At 61.4% G+C, this 17811-nt stretch overlaps 1 protein-coding gene across 1 annotated transcript in view; it reads right to left on the bottom strand.

The window, feature by feature from the left end:
• Positions 1-16065, bottom strand: part of LOC137454263 (hydrocephalus-inducing protein homolog) — a 60708-nt gene extending 44643 nt beyond the window's left edge. Inside the window, exons 1-14 of the mRNA XM_068164275.1 lie at positions 15946-16065; positions 13034-13150; positions 11451-11585; positions 10192-10391; positions 8706-8830; positions 7820-8021; positions 6819-6830; positions 6334-6493; positions 4795-4894; positions 3246-3364; positions 2361-2584; positions 2167-2234; positions 825-1060; positions 112-212 (exon numbers count right to left, since the gene is read on the bottom strand). Coding sequence (XP_068020376.1) covers positions 112-212; positions 825-1060; positions 2167-2234; positions 2361-2584; positions 3246-3364; positions 4795-4894; positions 6334-6493; positions 6819-6830; positions 7820-8021; positions 8706-8830; positions 10192-10391; positions 11451-11585; positions 13034-13150; positions 15946-16065 — 1919 coding nt within the window. The remainder of the gene's footprint in view (positions 1-111; positions 213-824; positions 1061-2166; positions 2235-2360; positions 2585-3245; positions 3365-4794; positions 4895-6333; positions 6494-6818; positions 6831-7819; positions 8022-8705; positions 8831-10191; positions 10392-11450; positions 11586-13033; positions 13151-15945) is intronic.
• Between the last annotated feature and the right edge of the window lie 1746 nt (positions 16066-17811).

Below are 17811 nucleotides of genomic sequence, written 5' to 3'. Positions count from 1 at the left end.
AGAAGCAGCTCCTGGAGCCAGCCTTCTCCTGTGCAGCTGGAGCCAGCAGACCCCATGGCAGGGGCTGGATGCACCAGGAGAGCCAAAGGGCTGCAAGGAAAGTGCTGGTACCTGGCTGTGAGGGGCAGTGAGAGCAGCTCCTGGCCCACACCATCCACATCCACCACCAGTGCCAGCTCGTAGGTGCCCAGGGTGTTGGAGCACAGGGTGACCTGGGGGGAGAGCACAGCACCAAACACTTCCCACAGCTGCTCTCCTGCCATTGCCATGCCCTGGGAAGCAAAGGGAGGGCTTTGCCCTAGGTCTGCTGCTCCATGTGCAGAGCACAGGCTCTGGCAGCACCACAAGGCTGCTGGCAAGAACTGCTTGGAGAAATGTCCTTGGCAGCTGCCAGGCCCTGTGTGAGAGGAATGCAGGCACCAGCAGAGCCATCTCGTGCTCAGCACTGCCTGGCAGCTAAGGGCCCAGGCTCTGCTCTTCCCTGAGCAGCAGAAGTGCAGGGCAGAGCTGCTGACTCCAGCAGAAGCACTCCAGCTGTGCAGTGGGAAGCTGCTGCAGAAGCTTGGCCCAGCAGAAGCTGCTCAGCTGCCAGAGCTTTTGCAGTGCCACTGAGATGACTGCAGGGAATCCAAGTGTGGGGCAGGAGCTGCAGCTTCTGCCTGCAGAATCCAAAGGCTGCTCCTTCAGGAAGGTGCCAGAGGCCAGCCCTGCTGCAGGGCTCTGCCTGGCCTCACCCTCCCAGGCAGCAGCACTGAAGCCCTCTCCCAGAGCAGGGAAGCCTCAGCCCCAGCTGCCGAAGCCCCTCTGGCCCCACCGCTCCCTACCTGGATGTCCACGAAGCTCTTGGCACAGATGGTGCCTCTGCAAGGGCTGATGCTGAACTCACAGGGCCTGAGGAGCCCCGTGGCTGCCCTCCTCCAGGAGGGGAGAGAGTTGTCCAGCAGCTGGGCAGCGCTGGGCACGCTGGGCTCTGCTGTGCCATCCCCGGGCAGGCGGAGGGCGAAGGCCAGGGGCAGCGGGGAGGCGTTGGTGAGGCGACAGGACAGGCTGTGAGGGAAGCCTAGGGGAGAGGACACAGCTCTGCACCTCTGCACACAGCTCCTCTGCCTCCTGCTGCCCAGAGCCTGGCATGCTCAGACTGCACTGGGGCTTGGGCTCTCCTCACTCGGAGCTACAGCTGCTGGGGAAGCCAAGCAGCTCTGTGCTGGCACTGCTGGGGGACAACTCATTCCCCATCAGGCAGCCAGCTGCCCTCCTGGCCAGGAAGGCCAAGGCTCTCCTGGGCTGCATTCAGGAGAGTGTGGCCAGCAGGGCATGGGGGAAGCCTTCAGCTGCCAAGGCCTCAGCCATGCCAGCAGCTAATGAGGACACTCCTCCTCTTGGATCCCCTGGTTCTGCCTGCTGGCATTCCTCTTGTTTTGTCTCTTCACAAGGAAACCAAGAGGCAGAGCAGGGATGGAGGGAGGGGAGGATGCAGCTCAGCAAAGGCCAGCAGTTCTCTCACAAGTCCAGCAGCAGGAGGGAAACAGAGAGGGATCCTGGCCAGGCTGCTCCTGGCTCTTCAAGCAGCCCAGAACTGGCTTCCCATGCACACCTGAGACCCCCTCAGGACAAAGCCTTCTGTCAGACTCAACTGCAGCACCTGAATCTGCATCTCAGGCAGCAGAGCTGGGCTTCTGCTGGGCAAGGAGAAGGAGCCCAGGGCTCTGAGCACACCAGGGCCTGAGGCAGAGCTATTCCTTGGCCACATTGCCTGGCAGGGGAATCCCAGTGGCCCTCCCAGCACCAATGAACATCTGACACTACAGCTCGGGGGGGTGGGGGTGGAAATGGTGTCCAGGCCTGACAACAACATTGAGCCACAGCAGGCACAGGCTAGTCCACAGCTTCAACTCCCTTCTCCTGCAATCCCAGCCCCTGGGCCCTCCTGGGACTGTCACAGCCATCCTGCTGCCAAGGACTGGCAGCCTGGGGCTGATGAGGGACACCACAAGACACTGGCTGCTAGTCCCTGGGGCCTCTTGGATCTCATGATGGCAAAACACTGCCTGAGCAACCTGCAGCCCTGCTTTAACATCCTGAAGGCTGCTCTGGAGGGCCACAGGTGCTGGAGGCTCTGGGGCTGCAGAGCCCTCAGGCTGTGCTCCAAGGCCAGGCCACACTCACCATAGGAGACGTCCCCGAAGCGCAGGCAAGGGACATCGAAGTGCAGAGAAGGTGCAGAGACACAGCCCCTGTGGGGACACAGCAGAGGAGGCCTTGGCTTGGCTGCAGAGCACTGCAGAGCCTGCAGCTTGCACTGCTGCTGGCATGCAGCAAAGCTGCTCTCACAGCACAGGGGGCTTCAAGCAGCCTCTCACCTGACAGTCAGGGTCACAGGCTCAGGGGATCCTTCCACACGGAAGCTGAACTCTTCTCTGAAGTGCCCCAGGCTGCTGGGACAGAAGCAGACCTGGACAACCTGGGACCCACCTGGCAAAACCAGGCCCTGACAGGGGGAGAAGCTGAAGCAGGAGCCCAGAGCTGTACTTGGAGGGACCAAGCTGAAGGAGGCATCGATGGCTCCTTTGTTGTGCAGAGTCACCTGCAAGACATCCAATGGGAACACCTGAGGAGCCTTCCTCCCTCCCTCCCTCCCTCCCTCCCTCCCTTCCCTCTCTCCCTCCTTCCCTCTCTCCCTCCCAGCAGGCTGATGTGTGTCCTGGTCAAACACCTCCCAGCTGGAAGAGGCAGAAGCTGCTGCCTGCTGCTGCTTGGCAGAAACCAAAGGACAGTTCTGCCTGTGGGGGTTTCATGCAAAGCAGCCAGAACTGGAGAGAATGAATCCTAGAAGGGGTTGGGCTGGAAGGAACCTTCAAGCTCATCCAGTTCCAGCCCCCTGCCATGGGCAGGGACACCTCCCACCAGCCCAGGCTGCTCAAGGCCTCATCCAGCCTGGCCTTGAACACCTCCAGGGAGGGGGCACCCATGACCTCCCTGGGCAACCTGTGCCAGTGCCTCCCCCCCACACACACTGCAAAGAATTTCTTCCTTCTCTCCAGGGCCAGGCTGCCCTCCTCCAGCTTCACCCCATTCCCTCTCATCCTGGCACTCCCAGCCCTTCTCCAAAGTCCCTCCCCAGCTACTGGCAGCTGCTCTAAGGTCTCCCTGGAGCCTTCTCTTCTCCAGGCTGAAGAGCCCCAACTCTCCCAGCCTGTGCCCACAGTGGGACTTCCCCCCAAGCCCTGCCAGCCCCTGCTGCTCACCACATAGCTGTTGGTGGAGCCAAGCAACACCTGCCCAAGGTCCAGCTGCTCCAGGCTGAAGCAGAGCCAGGGCCCTCGGCCTTCCCCTTGGATGTGCAGAGGCAGCCTGGCCTCCCGGCCTGGGGAGAGAGTTCCATTGGATGACTCCTTGAGGGGGGCAGGGACCTTCCAAGGGCAGCCAGCCCAAGCCCCCTGCCCTCAGCAGGAGCAGCTGCAAGCAGAGCAGGTGGCTCTGAGCCCCAAACAACCTGAGCTGCAGTGGTTCCAGGCAGGGGAAACCTGCCCCCTCCCGGGGCACTTTGGGCCAGGCTCTCAGCACCCTCAGGGTCAAACATTCTAGGGGGATGAGGAGGGCAGCCAAGGGGCTTGGAGGAATCAAGGAGCAACAGGAACTGACTCCCCACTGAAACCTCCTGGGGCTCCTCTTTCAGGCACCTTGCCTCTGGGACAGACTCCAGCCTGAGAGCACAGGGGAGCAGCTGCTTTGCAATGCTCCTCTTGCACAGCCCCAGGAGAGGAAGGCCCAGCAGGGCCTGGCAGGAGCAGGCTCCTCTCTCCCAACACAAGTCAAAAGCTGATCCCTGGCATGGGTGTCTGTTGGCTTGGGGCAGGAAGGAGAGCAACAAAGCAGCAGAGCAGGGTTGGTGCTTTCAGCACCCTCCAGGAATGGGAGCTGGGCTGCTGGACCTCCACGGGCTCTGGAGCTGAGGCAAAGCATCAGGCTCCCTGGAGGAAGCCTGCAGCAAGCTCCCACCCTTGAGACACAGCCTGAGCAGCACCCTGCAGAGGTGGAGAGGAAGGACAAGGAAGCCTGGACCTGGCTGCAAGCACTCCCTGCCCTGGGCTAGCACAGCAAAGCCACCACCTCTGGAAGGGCAGAGCTGGGGGCAGGGATGGCTGCTGCCACCCACAGCCTGAGCACACTGCAGGGAGACAGCAGCAGCACAGAGCTCAGCCAGCAGGCTGCTGGGGCTCAGCTTGCCAGGGAGAGCCTTCTCCTGCTGAGCAGAGCCAGCCTGAGCAATGCCACCCAGGGGAAGCACAGCCTCAGAGCTGCCAGGGGACAATGCCCAGGCAGGGAGAAGCAGCTGCTGGCCAGAGATGCTCCTCGGGAGGGCACCCCGCACTCAGGGGGAGGAGATCCAGGGGCTGGGAGCACTCTGGAACTCAGCTCCTACCACCTCAGGAGCCCCAGGATGCCTGCAGGCAAGGAGGACTCCTCTGGGAGGGAAAGGGGCTGGAGGGGCTTAGGGGCCACTGAAGCTGCTGAGGTCTGTAGCTCCTCAGCCTTCACAGCCTCCTCCCAGCAGGGCAAACCCACGGCAGGAAACCTGAGCCCTTCCCTGCCTCCCGTGGGATCTGGGATCCAGAGGCAGTGTCCTGAGCCCTGGCCTTGGCCAGGAGAGCAGCTGGGAGCCACAGGGACAGCAGGCACGGGTCCTGTTGGCCACTGACCCTTCCTAGCAGCTAGAGCAGGAGCCAGGGGGCTGGAAGGTTGCTGGGGCCTGGCCTGCAGCCTGGGGCAGAGAGCAGCAGGAAGAAGCTGTACCTGAGATGGCACAGTAGAGCCTTGCTTCATAGACTCTGGCTGCCTGGGGCCTAAAGGTCACCTGGATCTCAGCTGAGGAGTTTGGCCACACCTCTCCCTCCTAGAAGAGAAGATGGCAGCAAACCATTGATCTCCACAGCTTCCAGCTCAGCTTTGCAGCCACAGCCCTGCAGCCTCCCTTCAGAGCAGCAAGGCAGAGCGAGGAGCAAACACCACATGTGCTGGGCTGGGGGAGGAGAGGCAGACACAGGCACAGCTCTGCATGGGAACCTGCTCCAGAAGGGAGGGAAGCCTGGGAAAGCAAGAGCCTGAGAAGGCTGGGCAAGGCAGAAGGGCAGAGAGCCATGGAGCAGCCCACTTCTAGCCAGCCCCAGAGCCCAGTGTGGAACATCCCCAGAGCCAGTGAGGAAAGATTTCCACTCCCAGGGCTTGAGGCCAGGCTACACTTGGTGTCCCTCCATCCTTACCTGGAGCACCAGGAGCCTGCACTGGGGGCAGCCAGACTCCTGCCCCTCACCTGCCTGCCCCTCACCAGCTCAAGAGCAGGTTCAGCTGGTTGTGGAGAGGCAGTGCAGCTGCCACCAAGCAGGAGCCCTGGCACACACTCCCAAAGCAGCTCTGACACACCACAGGATGCTCCCAGTGCTGCTCAGCTCCCACTCTCTCCAGCAGCCCTACTGCTCTGCCACAACCTCCTGCTCCCATCCTGCTGCTGCCAGCTGCTGTGCTGGGACAGTGCAGTGGTGCTGCTGCTGCTGGCTCTCAGCCTTCCCTGGGCTCCAGGAGGAACCAGCAAGAGCAGCTGAGCCCTTCCTTCCCAGCAAACTCATTTCAGCTCTTTGGGAAGAAAGAAAGGAAGGAAGAGGTTGGGATGGCTGCAGGGTTTCCTGCCAGAGGAGAAGGGATCTTGCCCTGCTCAGGCAGCAGCATTCTCCACCTCAGAGCACACAAAGGCTGCCAGCAGGGCTGGGCTTGGGGCAAGGCTCTTGGGCTTTGGCTGCCAGAGACAGAGCAGCAAACTGCTCTCTGGCCCCAGGGGCACCTCAGCTCCCAAAGCCCCTTGCAAGCTGCCAGCCTTGGGCCCAGGCTCAGAGGTGACCCTGGGAGGGAGGTTCCCAGCCGGTGCCATCCCAGGTTCCAGGAGGGGATTGCTCCTGCCACGACTCAGCTGAACTTTGCCTCCTCTCCTTCCCTTCTTCAGCTGGGTTGGGACCTGGCAGTGCTGTGACAGCCTCTGGGAAGCCCCAGAGCCCCCAGGGAGGGGCTGGCCTTGCAGCTGAGCCTGCAGAGCCCTCTGAAGGCTGGCAGGACGCTGAGGCAGTGCCCTTCTGTTGGAGCCCTGGCAGCAGAGCTCAGCTGCCAGCAGGCTCTCGCCCTCTGCCGGGAGCCTGCAGCTCCCAAAGGCTTTGGGCACCGCGCTGCGCCCCCGGGGCTCCAGCCCTGAGCTCTTCTCTCTGGGCACAGCGAGCCGGGGGCAGGCTCTGCCAAGGGACCTCCCCCAGGCAGGAGGAGGAATGGGGGCTCTGGGCTGGGGCTTACCAGCGGCTCGATGGTGAAGATCTGGGAGCGCAGCAGGGCCTCTGCTTGCGCCTTCGCCCTCTGCTGCTGGCAGATGTGGGAGAGCCGGGAACGGCGTCCTTGGAGAGCAGGCTGCTTCCTGGGCTCCTCGGGGTGATGTGGCTTGAACTGCCCCTGCAGCCTGCAGCCCAGAGCCAAAGCCCAGCAGCCCATCAGGCAAGGGCAGCGGCAGCAGCCCTGCAGAGGCTCTGCCAGAAGGCCTCGGGGAGGCACAGCAGCGGCACAGCAAGGGGCTGCCCCCGAGCCCCCGGCTCCCAGCCCCAGCCCAGCACCCCTGCCTCTTCCCTGCCCACTTGCACTCCATGCTTGCAAGCTCTGAAGAGCTCTGTGCAAGCCAGCAGCCCCCCCAGAGCCTTCCTGCCTCACAGCCACTGCCACAGCTGATGGAGGCTCCAGCAGCAGCAGCCTCCAGTGGCTTTTCCTCCCCTAGAGCTGCCCAGGGCTGCTCTTGGCACAGCCTGAGCTTGCACAGCAGCCACACACTGGGCAAGGCAAACCAGAGAGCAACGCGGGGCTGGCCCAGCCCCACTGAAGCTGCCTTGCTCAGAAGCCCCTGAAGAGCCCTCCAGCTGAAGGCACTTTCCTCCCCAGCTGTGGCTTCAGACTAACTGCAGCTCCCTCCATGCCCCCGGGGCTGGAAGGACACCCAAGGCTTCCCCAGCTCCCCCAGGCTTTGCAGTGTGCTTTCCAGCTCAGCCCCTGGGCTCCAGGTGTTCCTCTGCTGCCTGATGTGGCAATTTCCCAGCTTCCCCACAGCCAGCCTTTGGAGAGCCTGCCCCATCTCCCACCACCACAAAGACACAGGTGCTGGAAGCCAAGGGGGCTTCCAAGGGCTGCCTTGCTCCACCCTCCCTGCAGAACCCTCCACCTCCCAACTCTGCTCAGCCTCTAAGGAAGGCTGGAAATAGCTCCTGGTGCTGGAAACTGGGACAGCAGGAGGCAGTTCATGGCCTGCAGCAGGATGGCCTCAACCTTCTGGGCCCCTGAAGGACTCTGCCTGCACAGGGCTGGGAAAGGAGCCTGCCAGCTTGTGCCAGCTGCAGCAGGAGAAGCTGCAGTGAGTAGCAGCAGAGTTGTGCTGCCTGCAGCTGTGCTCAGTGCTGCTACTCAGTGCAGCCCAGCACTGAGCCTTGCCTCAGCCTCGTGGACCCTCTGGAGCCCAGAGATCTCTGCACCTCAGTGCTTTGTGCCCCCACAAAGGCAATTTGCTCTCTGGGGAAATCCAGGCCCTGCAGTTCCTCCCCAAGACACCATCCTCAGCTGGAGTGTGGATGCAGCTGGGAAGGGAAGTGCTGAGCTCCAGGACCCCAAAGCCCAGGGGTCCAGGCCTTGGTGCTGTGGGGGCTTTCCTGGCCTCCACCACTGCAAAGCACCCAGAGCCCTGGAGGCCAGCCTTGAGTGTCACCCTTGGAGAGGGATCTGCCTGCAGTGCAGCTTTCCAACCCACCTCTGCTGCTGCTGCTCCTCCTCCTCCTGACTAGCAGCAGCCTTCCACTGGAAGTGAGCTCTCACATCACTGCCATTGTGGATGAGCAGGGTGCTGCGGGTGCTCAGCGACAGGTAGGTCTGCTCCATGCTCAAGGAGCTCCTGTCCAGCCTGATGTTCACATCCACAGCTGTGCCACTGAGGCTGCTGTGAATGTCTTCTCCTGGAAGAAAGCAGAGGGGAGTCTCTGCTCATCTCACTTGCAAGCTACAGGAGCATTTGGATCCTTTCTACCAGCCCCAGACAGCTCCAGTGCTCGCTGCAGGGCTGCAGCACCACAGCAGCACCCAGGGAGCACATCAGGCTGCCCAGGAGCCAAGGGCAGCAACAGGCACAAAGCAAAGCTCTGCTGCAGGCAGAGGAAACACACCCCCAGGGCATCTGTGAGCAAGGCTCTGCTTCAGCATCAGCTCTGCTGAGCCAAGGCTGTGGGCAGCATTTGGAGGTCACACCTTGGCTCCCCACTTACTCCTCAAGGGCCTGGGGAGGCTGACACTTCTCCTGGGGCCTGAGCTGGGCTTCTCCTGCCCCAGGATAAATCTGACAGCTCTCCAAGGAGGCAGGGAGCACTTCCTGCCCAAGCCCAAGAGCCTTTTAGTCCTGAAGCAGTGAGGTGTGGGATGGAGATGGGGAGAGGACAGGGCAGCAAAAGGGTCTGAGGCCAGCCCAGGGAGAAGCAGAGCAGGGGACAGAGGAGTGCCAGAGGCCCTGGGCACCACAGAGTCTGGCTGAGCCCTGCCCTCCTCCTGTCACCCCTCAGGCCCAGCACTGGCTGGGAACCAAAGCTGAGCCTCTGCAGGGGGCAGCCAAGGACACAGAGTGCAGGCAGGCAGTGCCCAGCACTGACCTGAGTCACAGTGCAGGCTCAGGACCCCGCGGTGCTCCCCGCTCCGCAGCGGCAGGAACTCCACAGCCACCTGCACGGCGTCCCCGACCCCCAGAGCTCCCACACAGGGCTCAGCAGAGAATGGGCTGCAAGAGAGAGACAGCAGGGCTGCTGCAGGGAGCCTGCAAGAGACCTTTCAGCTCCAGTCCAACCATGCTCCCATTGCTAGGTCACCACCAAACCCTGGCCCTCAGCACCGCACCAACCCCCCCAGGGATGGGGACTCCACCACTGCCCTGGGCAGCCTGGGCCAGGCCTTGACAGCCCCCAAGGGGCAGAAATGGTTCCTCATGGCCCAGCCCAAACCTGCCCTGGCACAACTGAGGTCATTTCCTCGTGGCCTATCACTTGTTCCTTGGGAGCAGAGCCCAAGGCCTGCCTGGCTCCAGCCTCCTGTCAGGGAGCTGAAGGATCCCAGAAGATCTGCCCTCAGCCTGCTCCAGGCTAAATCAACCCCAGATCCCTCAGCTGCTCCTCACAAGACTTTTGCTCTAGAGCCTTCACCAGCTCTGTTGTCCTTCCTGGAGCCAGCCCAGCACCTCAATGTCCTCCCTGTAGTGAGGGGGCCAAAAGTCCTTGCAGTACTCAGGCTGTGAATCCAGTACCCAGTGCAGGGGTACACTGCCCTGCTCCTGTTGGCCACACCACGGCTGACCCAGGCCAGGATGCTGTTGGCCTGCTCAGCCACCTGGGCACAGGCTGGCTCAGCTGCAGCCTCTGTTGAGCAGCACCCCAGGTCTTTGCTGGGCATCTTTCCAGCCACTCTTCCCCCAGACTGGAGTGTGGCAGGGGGTTGCTGTGAGCCAGGTACTGGACCTGCCACTTGGCCTTGATGAACCTCATGCCATTGGCTTGGCCTTTGACCCAGCCTGGCCAGGTGCCTCTGTAGGTTAACAAGCAGCTCAGCACTGCTGCCCAGCTTGGGCCTGTCTGCAAACTGACTGAGGCAGCCTCAATGTCCTCACCCAGGGCATTGAGAGAATGTTCAGGAGAACTGGCCCCAGCACTGAGCCTTGGGGAACCCCACTGGGGAGCAGACACCCAGTGGAGTTAGCTCCCTTCACTGCAGACAGCAGAAGGAAAAGCAACCCCCCAGGATCAGAAAGAGAGCTCCTGGCTCAGTGCTGAGGAGCTTCAGCCCTCAGAAGGGCCTAGAGGAGAAAATGACATCAGGTCCCCCCCACACCACACTGCAGCCAGCTCCCTGCAGTGAGGCTGCAGAGCCCAGCTGCTGGCAATGCCACCAGAGCAGGGCTGCTGGAGAGCACAGGGCTGGAAGAGCTGCTGGCACTCAGAGCTTCCCCCTGGCTTCCTGCCAGCCAGAAACCTGGCCTGCAGAGCTGCAAAGGGCAAGGCAGCTCCTGGCCCAGGAGATGCCAGCCTAGGAAGCAGCCAGGGCCGGGCCAAGCCTGGCCTGCAGAGCAGAGCAGGATGCTGAGCTCCTCACCTCTGAGTGCTGAGGCTGTAGTGAGCCTCCCGCTGGCCCAGGTTGCGCAGCAGCAGAGTCCTCTGGGTGCTGTGCCTGACCGGGCAGAGGGAGAAGTGCAGCTGCTGGGGGAAGTCCAGCACAGCCTGGGCACCTACAGCCCGGATGGGCACAGGGAACTCCTCCCTCTGGGTGACACACAGCAGCTGGTGGCAGTAGTCCTGCAGGGAAAGGAAGAGCCTCAGCAGGCTGCAGGCAGTGCCGGCCCCGGGGCAGAAGGGAAGCTGCTGGGCTCTGGCTGCCTGCCAGCTGTGGCATCTTCAAGAACTCTGCCAACCAAACCAAAGCAATTCCATGCTTCTAGAAGCACCCCATGCTGTGTGCTGAGCCTTGTGGGAGCACCCCCTGCCCCCATTTTGCAGGGGAACACGGGCATGGCTTGGAGCAGCTACAGAAACAAGGAGCTCTGTGTGCCCAGCACCCACAGCATGGCTGGGAGGGTGCTGGAGCACTGGGCCAAGCTGCCCAGAGAGCTGCCCAGAGCCACAGACCAGTGGGGCTTGGAAGGCTCCTCTGGAGAGCATCCAGTCCACCCCCCCTGCTGATGAGGCTGTGCCTCTGTTGTGGAGTCTCCTCCTCTGGAGAGCTTCCTAACCCTCCTGGACATTGCCATCCTGGGCAAGCTGCTGTGGGTGTCCCTGCTCCAGCAGGGGGGTTGGGCTGGGTGAGCTGCAGAGCTGCCTCCCAGCCCCCACCATTCCATGACTCTGAGAAGCAGCAGGCACGAAAAATGCTGGCTCCAGAGCTCAGCTTCTGTTGTCTGCCTGCTGTGGCCAGCAGGACAGCCAGGAGGTGAAAGCAGTTTGCCAAGGTGCTGCTCCACACTCTGCTCAGGCCCTCTTTGCTTCCTCCAAGCCACAGGTCACTCTTGAACAGACTTTTGGATTCAGCCAGGCAGTAAAGCCATGAGGAGGCAGCAGTGGACACAGCCTAGAAAGCAGCACCTTGAGAGGCTGCCCCCAAGCCTCACCCTGAAGCCAAGGAAGGTCACCCGAGGAGCCCCAGCAAGGAGAAAGAGCCCTGCAGCACCCAAGTGCCTCCTGCCCAGGAGAGCAGCATCTCCAGCATGGGAAAGGCTTTCTCCCGGTCTGAGAGCCAGTGCAAGCCTCCTGAGAGCAGGACAGCTCCTCAGAGGCCAGCCCAGCTGCCCTGCTCTGCAGCCAGCCCTGCAGCTGCACCTTCCACTGAAGGCAGCAACCTCTTGAGACCTGCAGCCTCACCTTGTGCTCCTCGGGGGTGAAAAGGATGCGGTAAGTAGAGGCCATGCCAGGTGCTACCTTCTGCCTCACACCCATGGAGCCAAGCAACTTGAAGTAAGGAGAGGTCTCCATGATGACCTTCACCCACTGAGGAACCTGCAGGGGAGACACAACTGGGATTTTGCCACCTGTGGCACTGTGAGAAGAAACCTGGCCATGGCCAGCTGCATCCTTCCTTCCCAAGGCACTTCCAGCACAGAGCACCAGGCTGGAGCCAAGTGCCTGCTGCCTGGGCAAAGGAGCTCTAGGACATGGGCTGCAGGCCCAAGCCCTGCTGGGAAGCAGAGCCAGAGGAAAGGAGAAACTGAGGCCCATTTTAATGAGGAAAGGGGAAAGAGCAGCACAGTGTCTGGGGTCGGTGTGGAGCACACCAATGTCCCAGGGGCCTCTTGCCAACACTCCCAAGCTGGGCACCAGAGCAGGAGTGGCTCTGTTCTCCCCAGCAGTAACTGAGAGGGACCACACTTTGCAGCCTTCCTTGCCAAAGGGCCTTCTCTTTCCAGCCACAGCCCTGGCAAAGCCTCTTCTCTCAGGACACACTTGGCCTGCTCTTGCTCTTCCCCCACAGCTTTTGTTCTCCCTTTGTTTCCCCCAAGAGGCAGGTGTGGGGAGGAGCTCCTTCCCCTGCTCTCATGCAGGCTGCTTCTGCCTTCCCAGCTGCCCTCCTCTCCCCTTCCCATCTTGCTCTCCATTGCAGAGCAGCAGCTTCCAGGAGGCTTTGCTGTTGCTGAACCCTCTCTGCCTCCAGCACCCTGCCTGCTGCCTGGCAAGAGAACCCCCTGTGTGCACAGGCTTCTCTCCTGGAGCCCTTTTGCACCCAGCTCCTCTCCTCCCTCCTGCCTCTTCCCACCAGCTTGCTCTGGGCACCTGCCCCACTCCAGCAAATGTTTCCCCAGCTGAAATCCAGAGAGTCTCAAACGTTCCCCTTGCCACAGGAACAAAACTGCTGGCATTTGGCAGCATTTCCCTGCTCCACTTCTTTGGGGAATCTCCTCAGCACCACCAATTCTTTCCAAGCACAGGTGGAGACCTTCAGGAGGAGATGGCTCTGGATGTGCTGTGGTGCTCCAAAGGGAAAGCAGAGCTCCAGAAAAGCCCCAGCAGGGCTGAATGAAGCTCAGCAGGACCCCAAGTGGCAGCTCAAGGCCTCCCCTTGCTGCTGCTCCATCAGCCTGTTCCACTGCTCTTTCCAAACACCTCTCCTGGAGCCCCTCCCTAGGCCTTGTCCCAGCATCAAGTGGAGAAGACAGCCCCTGAGCTCTGCCAGTGAATTGCAGAAGCAGCTAAGCAGGCTGTGGGAGGTGGAGATGCCCTCCCCAAAGCCAAGACTAACCAAGGAGCCCTCAGGCTGCGGTGCACACTTGAGCTCCAGCACGAGAAGAGAGAACAACTGGAGAGCCCCCCACATTCTCAGCAAGCCAGGGCTTTCAGTGGCAAGGCTGCTCTCTAGGCAAGCTCCTCTGGGTGAGCTCCCAGCAGCACATGGCAGTGTCAGAGACAGCATGCCCAGAGTGGGCAGGTTCCTCCCACCCCCCAGCACTTACCCTGCCCTTGTTGCGCAGCACCAGCGTCTCTTCGTAGACCTGGTGGGGGAGGCAGTTCTGGAAGAGCACCTCTGCTGGGAGAGGCTCAAAGCAGCTCTGCTGCAGGGCAGCTGGCAGCTGGGGGTGCACAGAGAGCAGGCAGAGGTTCAGCTGCTGGCAGCAGGACTCCTGAGCAAGAAGCCTCCACTGCTCTCCAGCCCAGCCCAGCCTCTTGGCGAGTCCCTCTGCCCAGCTCAGCCTGGGCAAGCAGAAGCTCTCCCACCTGGCTCCTGGGTGGCTCAAGAGGAGCTGGGCTGTGCTGAGCAGGCTCAGGCTAAGCAGCTCCTGGGCTGTCTCTCCAGGTTCCCTCTCCCAAACACGGGGCACAGCCCTGTGCTGCTGTGGTCACACAGCACCAGAGCACTCCCTGACAGTGCTGGCAGCACTCATGGAGCAGCTGAGGGCCAGGAATGGACAGGAGGCTCCAGGGGAAACACTCTGGGGATGATCTTTGCTCTGAGGCAGGGAGGCCGAGGCCCACACAGCCCCAAAGAGCTTTGCCAATCTAAACCTGGGAGCTGCTAAGGAGAGAACAGCAGCAGAGGAGGGAAGGCAGGACAAGGAGAGCTGAGTGCTGGCAAGGTTCAGCTCCCTTCTCTGCAGCACTGGGCAGCTGGAGGAGGACTGGACTTGGCAGCTCCTTCTGCCAGGAGCTTTCAGTGGCTCTTTGGTCCTGCTCTGCTGCTGCTGCTTTTGTTCCACTCCACTGCAGCAGCAGCCTGGCAATGCACACAAGCAGCAAATGCTGGCAGAGCAGAGGCACTGCTAGGAGAAAGTTTCTCCCTGCTTTGCCTCCCCTCTCCCAGCTGTGCTGCTGCCACTCCACAGCCCCAGGCAGCTCTCCTGCTGCTCCACACAAGCCATGGCCAGGCTGAAGCCAGCAGCTGCAGCATGCTGCCAGTTCTCTGGGTGCCCAGCTGAGGGCTTCCCCACCTCCTGGGCTGGCCAGGGCAACCCTCAAGCAGTATGTCACAGGTGTGCTGCTGGCAATTGCTGCTCAGCAGCCTCCCTCCCTGCTCTGCCCTCGGGGCTGTGTGCTCTGGCCAGCAGCTCTGGCAGCAAAGCAGCTTGAGGCCCAGCTGCAGCAACCACTGAGCCAGACAAGGCACAGCCAGGGGCTGAGGCCCCTCTGCAGCTGGCAGGAGCCTGCAGCCTGCAAAGCCAGCCCCCTGGGAGGGCCCCAACCTGCTGCTCCACCCCAAAGCACCACTGCAGCTGAGTGTGCTCAGTCCTGAGCAACTCCTGCAGGCCTTCAGCCCTCCAAGGCCAAGGCTGCCAGCAGCGAAGGAGTCCCAGCCCCAGGCCCTTGGCAGCGACCACCCCAAGCAGCAGCTGCCTGTGGCAGCAGGAGGATGGCAAATGGCAAGCTCCTGCCCTTGTGTCCTGCCCCAGCCTGCCCCCTGCATGGGGCTTGAGTGCCAGGGGCTCAGCTCCAGGAACCCCCCCCAGCTGCAGCAGAGCTTCTGCAGCACAACTCAGGACTTGAACAGTTCAGCAGGGAGCAATGGCTGAGCTTTCTGCTGGCAGGAGGAACTCAGCACTGCCAGCAGCTGCACAGCACAGCAGGCCCTGGCCAGCCAGCTCTAGAGAGAAGCTGGAGGCAGGCCTGCCACCAGCAGGCTCCTCTCCAAATGCCTCAGCCAACAGCAAGGAACAGGGCAGGAAAAGTTTACCTTTGGACAGGAGGCCTCACTGGAGTCTGCAGGCTGGGGAATCAGGGGCAGGGTCCTGGCCTCAGGCTTGCCCCTCCTGGGAACAGGGGGCAGCTTCCCCTCCAGGCTGCTGCCCCTCTGGGTGGAGACTGGGGGCAGCTTCCCCTCCAGGCTGCTGCCCCTCTGGGTGGAGACTGGAGGCAGCTTCCCCTCCAGGCTGCTGCCCCTCTGGGTGGAGACTGGGGGCAGCCACATCTTCTGAATGTTGCCCAGCCTCTGCTTGAGCTGGGGCAGCCTCCTCTCCTCAGCCTTGCCACCCCTCTGGATGATCTGGGGCAGGCTCCTCTCCTGAGTGCCACCCAGGCTCTGCTCCATGAGCTCAGGCATCTCCTGCAGGAAGGAGGAGGGAGGCAGCTGAAACACACACCACCAGCACAAGCCACAGCAAGCCCTCTGCTCCTCTTGTCCAAGTGTCACTGAGGAGGAATCTGTGGTCAGAGCTACCAGGCCAGTCCTGGGAGCCTCCTGAGGGACCTGCTGCAGTGTTTCACCTCAGAGCATTCCTGAGGCAGAGCAGAAGAGAGCAGCTCCAAGCAAGGGGCTCTGTCCCATGAGCTGCTGCCTGATCTGCTGGGGCATGCCTGGGGCTTGCTGCTCTCTGGGCACTTGTTCCCTCTGTAGTGCTGCTGGCTAGAGGCAGGGAGCTCTGAAGAGAGCAGGGCAAGAGTGCTCAGAGCTGCCCCAGCTCTGCCCTTGGCCCAGGCTCCCCAGCCTGCCCTGTGGAGATGGCACTGCTGGGGGAGGCAGAGGAGGGCAGAAAAGCAGCCCTGTGCCAGGGCTGAGGTGCAGAGGAATGCCTCCAAGTCTGAGTTCTCCTTCATTCTCTCTGTCCTGGCCTCATAGAGCCCTCCACAGAGACATCTCCTTGAGAGACCCTCAGCAGCAGGGCAGCTCCAGTCAGCAAAGGGGACATGGATGGAGAGGAAGGAAGAATTGCCCTGACTCCACTGTTTGCAGGGCTGGATCTGTGCTCCATGGAGGCTATCCCAGCAGGGTGGGGGTTGGAAGGGACCTCTGGGGCTCAGCCAGTCCAACCCTCTTGCAAACACAGGGTCAGCCAGAGCAGCTTGCCCAAGATCACATCTGGGTGGGTTTGGAATGTCTGGGACCTCTCTGGGCAGCCTGCCCCAGGGCTCCTTCTTGACCACAGCAGCTACTTACAGTTGCAGGCTGCTTTGCCTCTCTGGCTGGCTTCAGGTGGCCAGGTGCTGCCACTGTGCCCTGGAGCCCCTCAGGCATTTTGGAGGGCCTCCTGGAGCGCTGGTTCTGCTCAGTGGCCATGGCTCAGCTCACCTGCAAGGAGCAGCAGCAGACCTTTGAAAAGCCAGAAGCCCACTGCCAGCAAAGCCAAAGGCTCCACAGTGTCTCCAGGCTGGGGCATCCTTCCCCAGGGGAGAGCACCTGGGCTGCCCTGCTGCTGTTTCTGCCTCGGGGAGCACAGAGCTCCATTCCCTGGGCAAGAAGCAGAGCTGCTCAGCAGAGCTGCTCAGGGCTGCTCTGCTTGGCTTCAGGGACAGAAATGAGCCAGCAAAGATGACTCCTTCCAGACACACAATTACCACAGTGCCCAGGAGCATTTCTCCATGGAGAATGAGGGCCCTGCTCTTCACTCCCTGACACCCAAACTCCAGGCTCCCTACAGGCACCACAGAGGCTGCAACAGCAGAAAGAAAAGCAGGAAACCACTCAAGGAAGAAGCTCAGCAAGAAATGCTGCAGGGGTGAGAGCAGGGCCACTTAAGGCTTCATCCTAACAGCAGCAGAGGCTCTCCAGCCTCCTTAGCCTACAAGCAGCATGGCTTAACAGGTCCCCCTGAGTGAAGCAGGTCCAGGTGAACTTCTTCCACTCAGCAGCATGGCCACCACCTCTCTTCATCAACCAAAAGCTATCAACAGGGAGCTCCACTCTGCTGAGGGGCACCAGTGATCCACAGCCAAGCTGGCACAAGAGGCACTGCCAGCAGCCCTAAGCAACATCCTCTCCCCCTTGCTGAGCCAGCTGCAGATTCTGCAGCAGCACTTGCCAGTGTCCAGCACAGGCTGCTTGATGGTCACATCCTGAGCAGCTGCCTTCCTGGAGCCTCCCTGAGAGCTCTGAAACGCTCAGGAAACCTCAGTCCCAACCAAGCTGCTCTCATCTCAATCCTCCAAACCTTCTTGGGCAACTAATTCTCAGTGTGCCTGCCCCACTCCCACACTGGGGCCCAGTCTCTGGAAGAACAGAAGCACTCAGCTCAGAGACACCCAGCTGCAGAAGGGGAACTGACCAAAAGCAGAAGGAGGAATGCAGCCTCCAGCCTGACCTTGGCAGGCTCAGCCTGATGCCGGCTCCCCAGCACACACACACACTGCTGGCTGCCAGGACAGGGAACATTGCCAGCGGCTGCACTGCTGCAGCACTGCCTGGGACCCCGTGCTGGTGAAGCTTGGACTTCACTGAGTTGTTTCCCATCCCTCAGTTCAGAGGCAAGGTTGGACAACCTGTCCTGAGTTACCTGCAGCCTCCTGAAGCCGTCCAGCCTCTGGATTTTCAAGAGAGAGATGCAGGAATTGCTTCTCAGGAAATCCCCTAGGGTTTTAAAATGCAAGGAAAGGAGAGTTGGGCTGGGGTCGCTTTGCAGTCTTTTCTACCTAGGCATCTGCTGCATCTTTCATCCTCAGCCTGCACAGCGTTTGCTAGGCAGAGGAGAAATCCTCTCAGCCCTCACTTGCAGATGGGGCAGCACAGGTGAAAACTGAAGGCAAAGACATCCCAAAGCCCAAGTGCAAGGGAAGGAGGATCAGACTGGCAGCAGGGAGACAGGCAGCCTCTCTCCCCTCCACGTTTAGTCCCAGCCTGGGTGCAGACACAGCAGCATCCCATGGCAATAAAGAAGAGCCAGAGGGATTTTGTGTTTCAGGGAGCAGTTTGTCCAGCTGTGGGGGCAGGGAGAAGGGGCTCCAGCTCCTCCGGGGGTCCCCAGCATGGCAAGTGCTGCAGCTCCAGGGGGCTCTCCCCCAGCACAAGAACCTGCGCTTGGCTCCAGGG

This window comes from Melanerpes formicivorus, unplaced genomic scaffold, assembly GCF_026170545.1.
Source record: "Melanerpes formicivorus ecotype bairdi unplaced genomic scaffold, bMelFor1.0.p_v2 SCAF_78, whole genome shotgun sequence".
In the NCBI taxonomy this organism is placed as follows: Eukaryota; Metazoa; Chordata; class Aves; order Piciformes; family Picidae; genus Melanerpes; species Melanerpes formicivorus.
This window is presented reverse-complemented; position numbering and strand designations above follow the sequence as displayed.